Source organism: Natator depressus, chromosome 21, assembly GCF_965152275.1.
Source record: "Natator depressus isolate rNatDep1 chromosome 21, rNatDep2.hap1, whole genome shotgun sequence".
In the NCBI taxonomy this organism is placed as follows: Eukaryota; Metazoa; Chordata; order Testudines; family Cheloniidae; genus Natator; species Natator depressus.
Window position 1 is genome coordinate 2,572,891 of NC_134254.1, and position 16,005 is coordinate 2,588,895.

Here is a 16,005-nt window from a genome sequence, read left to right on the forward strand (position 1 = left end):
ACAAGCCTGAAAGCGGCTTCCTGTTTTCTGATCTAAAAGCAACCAAAACTTCAGTTTTAATGAATGGAGAATTCTGTTCTCAAAAAAGAGAAAGGGAACAAAGCACTCTATAAACGTCAAGAATGATTGATCTAGTTTATTTTAATGGATTCCTTTCACTCATATGATTTGTTGGATCTGAGAAGGATAATTTGGGGCCCACTCATGCAGTCCTTTCTACATGACAGTCTTGCACAAGTAAGGACCATGGAAATGGGCCCTTAATGTTTAAATTGTGTCAAGTGATTCTAAACATTTCTCATCCCCAAAATAGCTGCAACCTTGTTGTGTGCTTTAAATATAATCAGGTGGAAGAGGGAGCAGAGCGTCCTGGAAATGAAATTAAGATACGAAGGTGAGATGGATTGGTTAACTTTGAGAAGGACTTTTGAGAAGCGGTTTGTAGAGTGAATAGGAGGGGGACAGCTTGGAAACTGGGATGCGTGCAGCCACAAGTGGGAAAGGGGGTGAGTGTCTTACTGAAGCCCTCAGTGAATACTGTTGATAAAAATAATTTGTTAGTTTAGCCCTTTCTAACTGATATGTTCCGACTGGAGTCAACTTCAAATCGCTGTATTATTTGTATTAAGTCAGGATCGGGGTCCCATAGTGAGACATAGGAAGACAGAGTCCCTGCCACCAAGAGATTACAGTCTAATTTGGAACAAGATGCAACAAGCGAGATTAAGGAATAATATGGAGGGAAGAGGTAGATGGCAAAAGCAAAGGCAAGAGTGATAGTAATAAAGTCACACTAGCTCACCTAACTGGCATGCATAAATTGACTGTTCTGACTCATTTGAATATATTTAAAATAGGATCATCTCATCCTAATCAGCATTCTGTTTAGTCTTGGCTGATTTCTTGCAAGAGTTCTAGCAGAAGGTGATCCTTAGGAAAGGAGGGTGGTAGCCTCTTGAACTAGTTCGGTGAGGCTCCCCACATGTAGAGAGCAAGATGGAAGAATGTGCAAAAGCACATTTGGGAGATGCGCAGAGGGACAAAGGTAAGTAGGAACTTGAAGATAAGGCCACTGAGGAGAAACTAAATGAATTCTTTGCATCGGTCTTCACAGCTGAGGATGTGAGGGAGATTCCCAAACCTGAGCCATTCTTTTTAGGTGACAGATCTGAGGGACTGTCCTAGATTGAGGTGTCATTAGATTTTTGGAACAAATTGATAAACAGTAATAAGTCACCAGGACCATATGGTATTCACCCAAGAGTTCTGAAGGAACTGAAAAGTGAAACTGCAGAACTACTAACTGTGGTTTGTAACCTATCATTTAAATCAGCTTCTGTATCAAATGATTGGAGGATAGCTAATGTGACACCAATTTTTAAAAAGGGCTCCAGAGGCGATCCCAGCAATTACAGGCAGGTAAGCCTGACTTCAGTCGGACACACAGATTAACATAATTTGTTGGGGACGAGTCAACATGTTTTTTGTAAAGGGAAATCATGCCTCACCAATCTACTAAAATTCTTTGAGGGGTCAACAAGCATGTGGACAAGGGGGATCCAATGGATACAGCGTACTCAGATTTTCAGAAAGCCTTTGACAAGGTCCCTCACCAAAGGCTCTTAAGCTAAGCAAAGCAAAGCTGTCATGGGATAAGAGGAAAGGTCTTCTCATGGATTGGTAACTGGTTAAAAGATAGGAAACCAAGGGCAGGAATAAATTATCAGTTTTCAGAATGGAGAGAGGTAAACAGTGGTGTCCCCCAGGGGTTTGTACTGGGACCAGTTCTATTCAACATATTAATAACTGATCTGGAAAAAGGGAGAAACAATGAGGAGGCAAAATTTGCAGGTGATACAAACCTACTTAAGATAGTTAAGTCTCAAGCAGAATGTGAAGAGCTACAAAATGATCTCACAAAATTGGGTGACTGGGCAACAAAATGGCAGATGAAATTCAATGTTGATAAATGCACAGTAATGCACATTGAAAAACATAATCCCAACTATACATGTAAAATGATGGAATCTAAATTAGCGGTTACCACTCAAGAAAGAGACCTCAAAAAAGATATATTGGAATTGGAAAAGATTCAGAAAAGGGCAACAAAAATGATTAGGGGTATGGAATGGCTGTCATATAAGGAGAGATTAATAAGACTTGGACTTTTCAGCTTGGAAAAGAGACGACTAAGGAGGGGAAGATATGATACAGGTTTATAAAATAATGACTGGTGTGGAGAAAGTAAATAAGGACGTTTTATTTAGTCTTACTCATAACACAAGAACTAGGGGTCACCAAATGAAATTAATAGGCAGCAGGTTTAAAGCAAAAAAAAGCAAGTATTTTTTCACACAACGCAGAGTCAACCTGTGGAACTCCTTGCCAGAGGATGTTGTGAAGGCCAAGACTATAACAGGGTTCAAAAAAGAACTAGATAAGTTTATGGAGGATACGTCCATCAATGGCTATTAGTCAGGATGGGCAGGGATGGTGTCACTAGCCTCTGTTTGCCAGAAGCTGGGAACGGGCGACAGGGGATGGATCACTTGATCATTACCTGTTCTGTTCATTCCCTCTGGGGCACCTGGCATTGGCCACTGTCAGAAGACAGGATACTGGGCTAGATGGACCTTTGGCCTGACCCAGTATGGACGTTCTTATGTTCTTAGGGCAAGGAGCTTGAATCCGATAGGGTGAGAAACAGGGAGCCAATACAAAGAAACAAAAAAGGGCATGATATGGTCAGAGTAACAGGGAAGGAAGGCTTTTTTAGTGGCTGCAATGTATACAGGTGTGTTTGTGTATTCTTTCCATACAAAGGGGCAGCTTTTAATTTTTTTAATTAGTCTGCCTGGGTGCATCATTTTTGTTACCCCTTAGAGGACTGCAGTGATATTTTAACAGAAGGCACATAAACATCCTCTGGTGCGTGCTCCTTGTTGCAATATAAATAAAAAATTATTATGCCATATAACTCCAGAGATTTCAAGAGTTTATTGAATCAGATGTAGAACTTATACATCCTACCATGTGCTAGTCTAGTGCAATCCTTCTCATCTTGCTGAATAACCATCACATGATTTGAGCAAGCTTCAGGATTTTTTGCTAGATGTTAACATCTATTTACATAATGTAAATATTGTAGAAAAATACCATTGTTTATTAAGTTATACCTTACCTAAATATTAAAACAATCCTGATTTCTGACCTTATGGTTTGTTACACATGTATTTTAGACTGCTCTGTAGAGGAAATGAAGATACAAGTTCTCTCTGCCACTTTGTAGGCCAAATCCACCTTCCTTTTAGCTTGTTTTGTTTGTAATCTTGGAATAGTGGAATATTTGAAACTGTAACATGACCAGTGACACACAATCACAATGGGTTTCTGCCTGCTTTCAGCGTACTTCAGCACCGCCGATACAAAGTTAGCATTAAAAAATCATTTTAGAAAGTCTGGAAAGACATCTCATGGTAATGGTGGGGAAACACATTGAACAAGAGAAAACAACAGCCTCAAAATCATCAATCAGATGATTTATCAGAGGATGCAATCAATCAATGGATACTTGTTTCAGCGGTTAAAGTTCTGACTCTTGTTCCTAGCAGATCTATTTGTCCTGTATGCATTTCAGTTAACTAAAATTCTCTTATCAGGATTTCAGTCCATAACTGTTTGATACTGATCTTAACACACTTCTTCAATGCTTTTTCCTGTAATATTTTCTACTTGTCAAAATAGGAGCATATAGAGTGGAATACAATTTGCACTGTGCTATTTTACATATGTTTAAAAATACTGTCTATTTTATTCAATTAAATATTTTAGAATAATTATGATAGTTAAAATCAGTAAATATAAGAAGAGCGAGCTGTAGATCCCAGAGGCTTGGGCTGGTTTTGGCTGTAAATTTTCTGCTGCTCAAATTCTGTCCTGCTTCTACACTAAGTAGCTTTGTGATTTTTTTCCTCTAACATACACAATATGTTCATAAGGGTACCAAAAGTATCCTGCCAACATGAAGTTCAACTCCAGCCAGGACTGTACTAACTTTAGATTTTGGGATCGAGGTACAAAACACTGCTAGGAGACCTACAATATTCCACCCCCTGCTCCATTAGCAAGCCAGTTGGAGAAGAGAGGGATTTTCATTTCCCCATGGGTAGTACTCTGGGGGAATCACAGTGAGAACTACTTTTGAAGCAAAGTTTTTACTTCTCTTTTTCCACTAACTTCAGTTTTCTCTATACTTTTATTTTGAGGAGGGGGGAAGGTAGGAGGCTGTGAATCACATTACAATTGATCCTTTACTAGAGCTAGGAGAGTAATTAATTTGATTACTTAGCCACTTTAATTTAGGTGATCGCCATGAGCAGACCATAATTTCATCTAATTTGTTAATTATTCAAATGTACTTGTGAAATTCTTTTTTGGTTGGTTTTATGCTGTATGAATTGGTCACAAACACTTCACTACTGGTTAAATCTCCATTTTAATTATTGTTGCTCATGCCATTATTTCAATGTACATACATTGAAGCCATCTTACTTTGGGTCAGCCTCTCCCTTGCACCCTATCAAAAAAATTGCAGGAATGCAGATCTACACTAAAGTACAAACTAAGTGTGTTTGTAGAACATTACACAAAGCCTGTGAGAGAGTAACGGGTGTCCTGAAAAAACAAGACACTGTCTGGATGCAAGAAGAAAGTTCAATAAAGGCCTTAAGATACAAGGTTTTTTCAGCACACAGTATTTTTGTCTGCTCTGAATTGGACTGAGGCTAGAAAGGCATCTGAAAGAAGGCTAGCTAAGTCAGCACTGTAGGAAGGCAAGCAACCTGCCATTCCAGTTTTGAGATATCTGAAATGATAACATTACAAGTAATGACAACCCAACTTGAAGTAACCTTTAATATTGAACACAGTCACATTTTACGATTTACTTCAATAACCTGCCAGTTCCATTTCCTCCTTTCTAATGTTCCAGTTTCTCTAACTTCAAAATTATTGAACAGATAAAGCACATTTCATCGAATAATAAAAAGCCTTTTCCCACCATATCTCAAAGGCAGAAAGCTAATGTTTGCTCAATTTTTTAGCCACTGGAGCCATGAGATTTCACACTATGCATTACTTAGCTTATCCTTTCACCTTAACATACTGTTTGCTGCGTGTGTTTCTGAAAAGGTCTTTCCACATAGCACTATTCTCTTGGCCACACCACCACAGGTACACAGGGCTCAAAGCTGAGTAGAAACGTAGCATTTTCGTTGCATTGTGGGGGGAGGAAAACCTGAATTCTCCTATTACACCAAGGTATATCCCCTTGTACTACCCCAAACAATTACTTCTCTCCTTCCTTGGTGTTTTCCCTCTTCAAATATCTTTAGCCAGATGGCTTGAATAAGATGGCTGCCCCAAACAGGGAGTTTAAGGAGAATTTTCTACACTTGGTAACTGCTTCAGGTCACAGTATCTTTGTGAAAAATTAAATCCCCCAGGGAATAAAATGGGTGTTGAAGTGGAAGTTCCCTCACAAAGAGAGAGTGATCTTTTTGTACATGGGAAAACTCCTCCAAACAATCCCAGAGATTTACACCTGCACAACTGAGGAGGAGAAAAAATAATGAAGACAAAAACCGTTATGTGTCAGCTACAGAATAATCATCACTGACAGCAAGATCAGGTTGTGCAAAACTAATGAGGTGATGGCCTGACATACAAGGCAGAACCCAAATCTTGAACCAAGCCAGATCTTATTTCAAATCAAAGGATCCGGTGAATGGAGTCAAATAGGCAGCTTTCTTTTGTATACAAATTTAAATCCAATTTCCAGTCATCTAATGGAATATAGAGTGGACCGCAACATTGCTAGCTTCCTCTCACTTCATTCATGCTGCCCAGTGCTGAAGCCTGGAAAGATAACACTTACCTAAACACAACATGTGCAGACTAAACACAACACTTATACTTGATAGCATCCGGCACTTTCTTATCAAAATGCTTTCTTAATTATAGCTGTGGTTTCTCTGGGTGTTCTCCCTATTTGGGGGGGAAGAGCTTTACACAAGACAAAAGCTGCTTGCAGTAAATAAAACTAGACTAGTGCAACAAAAGCAATCTTTTATGAAAACATGTGTAATAACTACCTAAACATCTGTTACCAATAGAAACAGAAGACATTATAATGCACAGCACAGCAAGAATAGGCTGTAAAACCAACCATTCATGGGGTTCTCTCTTTGAAGCATATTGGTAACCTTCAAAAGCGGACAGAGCTACAGTTAGTTGGCTTTGTCATTTAGTTTTGGATGTTTTAGAATGGATCAAATGCAGAGGAACTGAAGGTAGAGCTTTCAAGGTACTACACATGGAACCTGTTTTTATTTGCCAGCAAACATGCAGAGTCCATCTTAGGCTGCAGGACTGTCCCATTGGTATCCACTGTAAACCTCCTCCTAACGTGTGATGCAAGAGAACTATCGTGTGACTATAATACTATACAGACTTTTAATAATGGTATCTAGGCACTACAGTGGTTAGGTCCTTAAAAATACATATAAACATATACAAGCCCATACAGTGAAAAATAAAAGGGAAAAGAAATGGGGAAGCAGCATTAAAAGGTGGAAGTTAACAAAGGGAGAACAGAACAAAGACACTGTGAGACTACAACATATCACATTATCTCTGAAAATTCGTGTCGATTGGGGGAGGTCCCAGATGACTCGAAAACAGCAAATATAGTGCCCATCTTTTAAAAAAAAGGGAAGAAGGAGAATCCAGGGAACTACAGACTGGTCAGCCTCACCTCCGTCCCTGGAAAAATCATGGAGCAGATCCTCAAGGAATCCATTTTGAAGAACTTGGAGGAGAGCAAGGCAATCAGGAACAGTCCACATGGATTCACCAAGGGCAAGTCATGCCTGACCAACCCGACTGCCTTCTATGATGAGATAACTAGCTCTGTGGATATGGGGAAAGCGGTGAATGTGATATATCTTGAGTTTAGCAAAGCTTTTGATACGGTCTCCCACAGTATTCTTGCCAGCAAGTTAAAAAAGTATGGATTGGATGAATGGACTATAAGGGGGATAGAATGCTGGGGGAGCTCTAGATTGGATATTGGAGAAAACTATTTCACTAAGAGGGTGGTGAAGTACTGGAATGGGTTACCTTGGGAGGTGGTGGAATCTCCATCCTTAGAGGCTTTTTAAGGTCCAGCATGACCTGGCTAGGATGATTTAGTTGGGATTGGTCCTGCTTTGTGCAGGGGGTTGGACTAGACGACCTCCTGAGGTCTCTTCCAACCCTGATATTCTATGATTCTATGAACACCAAGAGTCAATGTCAGAACTGTTGCATGGAATTTTGCAGTTACCATAGAACACACAACATGCGGAGAAGCAACCCAGAGCAGCTTTTTACACATACAAGTCAACAGAGGACAGCATTTTGCAATAAAATTGTGTTCAGACAGCAGGCCCACATGACTATCTATCCCACGTTTAGATTTGAGATAGATGTGGTTAATCTTTGCCACCCAGCCAGAAAGAGATAAACCACTTGCACTAGCTACAAGATACATACATACAAAGTACAGACCATGCAAAATGACTGTAATTGGAATTTGAGCATGACCCAGGACAGGAATTATGAACCTAGCTATAAATTCTATGTCACTGTACACAAGTTACCAGATAGTCAACCCTCACAAAACTTCTTTAATTTTTTCCCCACAATACTTTTGCCTCATTATTCCCACACACCCACTCTCCCATTTAATATTCCCTCTCAGAAGACACCTTAGTGAAGAGCTGCATTTGAAAACATTCCCTGAAGAACAACAGATCAAGATTGCCAGATAAAATGGAGGAGTCAGCGCCACAGCTAAGAACACCTCATTGAGAACACACTGTTCTCTGCACTCTCTCATTTAAACCGGAATGCCTTGGATAATTGTAGCTGCCCTGATACACAGAGAAAGGAAATTTCAGTTATATCGGGTAAACAACATGTCAAAATCAGCACCTTCAACCACTGCCCAGAGACAAACAGAAAACCAGTGCAAATAATGAAGAACAGACATAATGTGATCCCTACAAGGGCCAGCTGAAGTTTGACTGATCTTAAGGTATGGTTTCCTCAACACATGTCGAGTGCATTGCAGCTGACAAACTACAAGGGGATAAAGGCATAGATAAGGATGACAAGGTCCTGCATCTGAAAGAAAGGGATGCAATTTTCTAGTCAATTGCAGATGGAGAAAACACTACTACCGGTATAGGCCATCCAGATGCTTCTGGAGAGATATCAGGACTTCAGTCCGTGACAGAGTAACACGAGATGAACCAATTACCCCACCGAAGGGGCAGATGCAGTTTTGCAATTTCATCCGGTTGCTTGCCTCTCTCCAGGAGCATTAATTCCATCTGATCAGAGTTGAGTTTCAGCTAGTCAGCGTGGATGCAAGCCTCAACATCAGCTACACATTTCTCAACCACGCTGCCCAGCTCCAACAAAACAGCTCTGTGCATCGTTCACACAGGCAGCGAAGGCTCTGGTGCTCTCTTTCTTTTCTAGCAACTTGATATACATCTTACATGAAAGGAGGGTACAAGAACACCATGCGGGCTATGTCTACGCTGTGAGCTCTTGAAGAGAACTAGCGCGCACATAAATGCACTATAGCTACGTTAGCAATGCTAGCAGCAGCTCTGCCTCTGCTCCCACTAGCAGCGCTACCATGGGCAAACTGCTGTTTATACTCCCGCTAACTCGATGAGAACCAGTGCGAATATGTGGAAACAAGCAAAGGAATCACAACCCCCGCCTGAAGTGTAGATGCAGCCTTACTATCCCATTGGGGCTATGTTATTCTTAGTGTGGAACTGGCATCTGCTTCTTAGGAAGCAGCAGAATAGTCACCCTTGCCAGAGAGATTTTGAGAGACGATCTTCTCTGCTGCTCTGAAGAGTTTTCTTAGTGAAGAAACAGGAACATATGACACATTTAATTGAAGAAGTTTAAAACTAACCCTTTTAATTCTTCCTGATAAAGAATCAGGAGCAGTTTTGTTATCAAAAAGGAAGTACTGACATTTAAAATGCTCTCTGCACTTAAACAGTGAACTGCTTGCTTTTGCAGCCAACTTTTTGATAATGAATTCCAAGATACAGATCAATATACAGCACTGACTAACTCATGCCACTGAAATCCAGTCTGAATTTTTAAAAGTAATAAATCATTGCTGCTAAACCCCACGTTGCGATACAGGCCTTTGGCAGAACCTACAGGAACATGGTAGCATTTCTGACCCAATTAACTTACTTATAACATACCTTTAAGGCGTCTATGACAAGATCTCTTGCTTCTAGTTCTCCTTCAAGAATACTAAATAGTGTCAGTAGTTCTGGTTTGCTGAGCTTTTCCAGATTCATTCTGAATACCTGAAAAACAAAAGTAATTAGAAAAGAATTAATTCACTAGATGTTGCTGTGAACAAAACCAACTGTGATATTCTAAGACCCAGGAATGCACAACCTTCATTGAACTTGGAAACTTCAGACCTTTTAGTTTTTCAAATTGCAAGCTGTATTGTCAAACAAAGGAGAAAACATACACACCAGTGTTTTCTTTATGACCTCCATAACTAGTTGCAGAAGATTGATTTTTCACCTTTTCCCAGGGGTTCACAAGCATATGCATACCCAGATGGTGTGGGCAGAAAATAAGTGCTAATGTACAATATTCACTGAACAGCAGCCAAAATTAATAGGAGGGAGAAGTGATTTTTTTTAAAATCATGCTACTATGGATTGTGAATCTGAACCATATAACTGCAAATGTCCCACTAAGGACTTAATCATGGACCTATACTTCAGGCATATAACTTGTAGGTTAAAAATGGCTGCTTAAGAAAAATACCTTTGCAGTCCAAATTGATCCATCTACCATAAGATAAACATTAAGTTTATAAATTAGCATTTCAAAGCTACATTGTACCTTTTGAGCCATCCCTAATGACATCTCCTGGGGCACAGACTCAAGTCACTCCACAAGGTTAATGCCACAGAAACATACACACACGCAGAACTCTGGTTTCTATTCTCTCTCTGGAATTTCTTCAGACCATAGCAGCTTGTGAACTACAATTTTAAGTGGTACCCATTAGAACGCAGATCCAATATTCTGGATACTGGATTTTAATTAAGAGCAATAATAGTCACTTCATATGTTTTAACAAGTCTATGTCTCTATAGTGGAAGCCTAAAATACTCTGCATCCAACATGTATAGGCTGTGAAAAGTCCTAAAATTACAACACATTCTTGCACGTATCCTTCACTGTAAGGCAACAGCGGAAGCTAAATGTGTCTAATTCATCACAATCTTTCGCCACTCTTAACACTTGCTAAAAGTCAAAAACGTCATGGGAGGCATGAACAGAATATGGTGCTCAACTGTGCCAGCAAAAGATGGATTTACCCACTAGATGATTAATTTGTAATCTTTGTTTAGATATGTGCAGCAGAATGGAATCCAGTGAAACCTACTACTCTAAAGTCACTACTACTCTGCATAATTGTCTTGTGTAGAGCTAAGCAAATAAAGCCATGTTCAGTCTTGTTTAAGCAGACACAAGGTGGGTGAGGTAATATCTTTTTATGGACCAACTTCTGTTGATAATAGAGACAAGCTTTCAAGCTATACAGAGCTCTTCTGACCAGAAGAAGAGCTCTGTGTAGCTTGAAAGCTTGTGTCCTTCGCCAGCAGAAGTTGGTCCAATAAAAGATATTACCTCACCCACCTTGTCTCCCTAATATGCTGGGGCCAACAAAGCTACAGCATTGCAAACAAATATGGATTATTTACGCAGATGAAGTTTTCCAGCTGCTGGAAAAGGAAAATTGTCTTGCTCACCCAGAAGAGTAACAACCTTAAAGTATCCTCTATACACTTTAAGAGGAATTTAAAGTAATGATCTATTCCTCTCCTCAGCATTAATCAGAGGGCACTCCATGTAGGAATTAATATTCTTGTTTCACTCAAAGTCCAGTGTGAAGTATTAAAGCAGCAAAGTTTCAGCAGAGCAGTACAGCTTTTTTATAGGGATTTTCTGGGTAGACTTACATTGGCATGTCTAGAGAGTCTTCTTAAATAAAGCATAGCTTCGGCTGTTTATGGTACTGTGGTTGTTAAAATGCAATGTAACTAGTCATTAAAGAGCTGTCAGCATAGCATGTGTTCAGTACTGCGGATAAATGAATTTACTGTCTGAGGGAAAGAAGTGTGACTGTATAATAAACAGTTTGGTAAACCTCTAAATGTCTGGTTTCATGATTTCCAACAAGACCAGCCAGCCATAAGTTGGGGCCTTCAAGACAGAGGAGGAAGTAAGTGGTTCTCCAAGTAGCAGCAGCATGATGCAGTAGAAAGTTTAAATTCCCTCCTACAGGGAGGGAATTCCCTTCTGACAAGTTGCTACCCTACTTAAAAGCTGTGAATACTTCTAGGCAATTCCAACAAGATATTGAGTTCCATTTCTACACTGGACAGTGACTGAGTTAGAGACCACCTCTTAATTTAGTTATGAGTAAACAAATCAATATGAACTTTACTGCTGTGTATTAACAAACCCACTTTTGTTTGACTCACTGAAACACGTTTTATGTGTATTTAAAAAAAAAAGGGGCATGACCTGTTCCTAAAAAAAACAAAACAAAAACAAACAAAAATTACAGCTATAGGAGAAGTCTTGAAACTGCCAAATAAGTGCCTGGAAATTCTCAACAACAAAATCCCATCTTCCCGCTTTGTTCATGCAAGTTGGTGAACTGCCCAGGATTATTTGCTTCCAGATACTACACTGATGTTAAAACGCAAACGAAAAATAGTCAAACATTTTCAAAGCTGATAAGTGATTAAAATTTTGAAGTTTATATTTAATGCCACCCTTACAGCAAAGGGAAGACAACTGGATTTAAAGCAGCCTTTTTTCTTGAAGAGCAAGCAAATACAAACAATAAGGAAACTAAAGAAGAACACATTTCTTTTCAGGAGAATACTTCCCCTGAAGGGCAAAAGTTGAGGCCATTTCCACTACTGTTCACAGACAAAAATTCTTTCTACTCTGGGTCATCTTTGCAGAACTAAAAGCATTGAGATAATAATCAGATTCAGAACATTTTACAGTCGCAGTTTGGCTTTAGATGCTTTGATCTCTGCTGCAAATGCTCGTTATTTCGGAAGAGGGCTTTCTGAACCGGCAAATACATTGAACATCCATGGGTTCTGGAACACAGTCCCCACATTCAAAGTTTTAATTAGAGTTTTATAAGAATTGTTGAGACTTGCCAGAAGGGTAAAGGGAAGACTTCTTTAAACAAGGGAGGACATTTAAGAAGAATTTAATTTGGCCCAGCTTTTTTAAGATGAAACACCTGAATTATTTTGGCATTTTCATTTCAAAACAGAATTTTAAAGTCAGCACATGCAGTGTATAGCATATTACAGCATTTTAGAAAAAAAAATGCTGTATCCCAACCAATGCCTTGAAGTAAAAAAACCCAGCTATATTCAGGACAAAGGAGGGGGGGAATCAGAGGATTGGTTGTAGTACTGAAAAATGGATTTCTTCAACGAACAATATATTTGCTCTATCTTCATTACCACTAGAGCTGGGAGACTAGTACAATTTTTCTCTAAATATCTGTTTGAATATTTAAACAAATATGCTTTGAGTTCATTCCTCTGCATATTTGTTTTCCACAAGTATTCGAAGAAATTAAATTACTTTGCACAGATGATCACCAAAACAGTAGATTTTGAACCAACATTTGAAGGAAGCAAATTTGAAATTAATGTTATTCTCACACACTCAAGTAACAACACACCATCCACTTGAGCTGTGCATCCAAACAAACATCCCAAAATTCAAACACTGAAAAAGAGAAAACTACTTCCAAACAAGTTACAGACCAAGTTATCGTCAGGAAATTACTCAAATCATTTTGAATATACATTTACAAAAACTAATCTGTTCCCATGCAGTTTTAATCCTTAACCAGTAACGTCTGTGGATTCCCAATGAAATTAGACTGCTTATATGCCCATTTTCAGACATTTGAGCACATTCTTGAGACTAAGTTTGGCACACGTTAGGAGACATACTTGTTCCCTAGTCTCTTTCTAAGCTTAGTGTTACTTGGCATTGTCATCTTGCATTAAGTGGCTTCAAAAATACAAGACAGTTTTCAACCACATTTATTCCGATTGCTTCAGATAGACTTTGTTGGGAGGTCATATTCAGGTGCTGTTGTCTGAGGCATACTCCACCCTATAAATCAGACACAGGAACCACTTGTAGACATGTTCTTTCTCTATGGTCTGAACGTCCGTAATACATCCAGGTTTCTTTGCATGATATTTTGCAGAGACTAAATCATTTAATGTATTCTTTCTTTAGTATAAGAGAGTTCATGGAGTTTAAAATTTAACTATAAACTTTTGCACAGGAACCTGGATGTTCCCCCACCCTAGGACAGGCTTCCAACATGTACCATTCCTTCTGCTGTATAGGCTGGCTGGCCATGAAGCCAGAATCTGGAATATTCTAGGGTCTGCCAAGCCTGGAAAAGAAATGCCTTTGACAGAAGAATCAGTAGAAACCTAAAAGCTGATCTAATTTTTTTTTAAAACGTTTAAAAAAAAAAAGCAAATAAGTTCATTAGTGATCTAGTGTATTTTATCATAATATAATTAATATTTTCCATTTCTATAGTCATCAAAGGAGCCCAGTGAATCTTGCTCATAGAAAGCCTCAGCTCATCTGTGAGGTATGCCTCACCTCCATTGTACAGAAGAGGGATCAAGTGTTTTCCCAACATCCCTCAAACAGTGGCAGAATCAGAAAGACAACCCAGAAATCCACATTCCCAGTCTTCTGCTTCAACCAGCAGCCATGCAGCCTCTTGTACTCAATTTTACCTCATTATCTACACTTAAAATTTCTACTGCTTTTCCAGTTTAGGAGACTCATATTTGTATGAACTTGATTAGATTCCCATTTCAATGAGACATTGCATTCTTAACGACTATTCTGTAAGTAGACAATTGCTGGAGAATTGTAAACTGATCAATATACTTTTCTAGAGAGAGAGTTGTGCAAGACCAGAAACAAGACACCTCTCTCATGCCTGGAATTGTTTGGTTGACAATTATGTTACTTCTAGTCTATGAAATAGCTGCCTAGTTATAATAGCTATTTTGTACAGGGAAGAAAGAAAATGTGTAGTGCCATTTATAAACGGAAGCAGAGAACAGAATCATAACATCCAAAAAGCAACTCCCATCACAATCTAGAATTAATTTTACAGGTTGGGATCAGAGCAGGGAATTTGGCTTTGTTTTCAGTTTTTAAAATTTACCATGCTTAAGTAGGCACTTTTAAGTTTATGAACTGCATGACTGCCATGGACAGATTTTAAATCTCAACATCCTATCTGCCCAGGAAATGCATGACTTAATTTTAACAGTGAGTCAGTTCTTGCACAGACTAATTTATGAAGGTTAAGACTGAATCAATATTTACAGGAAATAGTATCAAATCATATTTTGAGAGACGTTCACTACTAAGTTGTATTCGTTCAGTGAAGAGAAGATGTAAATTTAAAATAAGACAAATATTTTCTTTTATCACTGAAGAAAGCTGATATTTTCCCCTGTAATTTTTGAGGTCCTAAAGGTGGCAAAACTAACTGCACTAACACTAGTACATTTAGCACTATTCTGAACATCAATTTGCACACTGAAAAAATGGAAAACCAGCATCTGTTTTATCAGCAGTACATGGAGAATTATGCCTATTTCTGCATTAGCTCACAATCAGCACATCCTCTGCAAAGCTGTGAGAGTTTCCTACTATGGTGCATTTGCTTGCCACCACTGCTCACAAACTGGATTTAAGTACAAATAAGAGGGGAGTTCACATTGCCTGCAGCCATAAGCACGGTGGCTATCCAATATGTTCTAAGTTATCAGAACACAGAGCTAACCTTTATAATTCAAAATGGTAATACTTTGACCAAAGCATGTCCTATTTCTATAGCACCATACACTTACAAAGTGCTAAAGAACTGAGTCCCTGCCCCCAAAGATATTATTCTAAATAAGCACTTCATAACACTCCTGTAAGACTATTTACAGAAACCAAAAGTACAAGCGATATAAACTAGTCAGTATGTATACTGGCTTGCACTTTAATTTCCAACTTCATGAAGCTCAAGATACTTTGAGATGGTGGACACACACATACAGCCTAACAGCAACAAGTCACATACAAGCAAGCGATAACTGTACTCAGAGCACAGTTCACCCAGCCATGCTGTATGTCTTAATAATGAAAATCTCACAAGACAGACATAATTAAAACAGTATTTTGAAAAAAACGCACTTGTACTACTATGGTTTTAAGACACTGGGAAAGGTCACTTATGACACCCTGCAGATCCCACATTGCTGAACCCATGCACATTTAGAAATGGAACCCATCTAGCCCTTTTATCTTGAGGGATGCTGGTGGGGGGAAGGAGAAAGAACTAAAAGTCAACCCAATTTATTTTAGTGCCCAATTTCACAAGAACACCAGATGTCTCTGAATCAAAAAAATAACTCAGAGGCCATTACACCAATAAATTCCGTTGTCTATCTGAATCCTATCCTGGGTCACTCTAGGCACGTCCTTTATATTGTTAAGTTCTCTAATTTTCCTCCCTCTAAATGCTATTAGGAGGACTGTTCCCTCTCTATCCCTGCACAATTTCTCCCTGTTACTACCACACACACACACACTCATCCTGCCAAGCAGATTTTCATGTGCAACTGGCGAGAATTGACCGAGTACCTCTATATTCCTAAATAAAAAGCTCCACTTACAACTTTAAAAACAATACTTAGGAATAACAATTAGAACATTACAGTTCACATCCAGTGCAATATGTTA

At 39.0% G+C, this 16,005-nt stretch overlaps 1 protein-coding gene across 2 annotated transcripts in view; it reads right to left on the minus strand.

The window, feature by feature from the left end:
- Positions 1-16,005, minus strand: part of CTTNBP2NL (CTTNBP2 N-terminal like) — a 129,266-nt gene that overhangs the window by 17,668 nt on the left and 95,593 nt on the right. For both annotated transcript variants that reach the window (XM_074936254.1, XM_074936255.1), the window contains exon 2: positions 9,345-9,452. In XM_074936254.1, the coding sequence (XP_074792355.1) occupies positions 9,345-9,452 (108 nt within the window). The remainder of the gene's footprint in view (positions 1-9,344; positions 9,453-16,005) is intronic.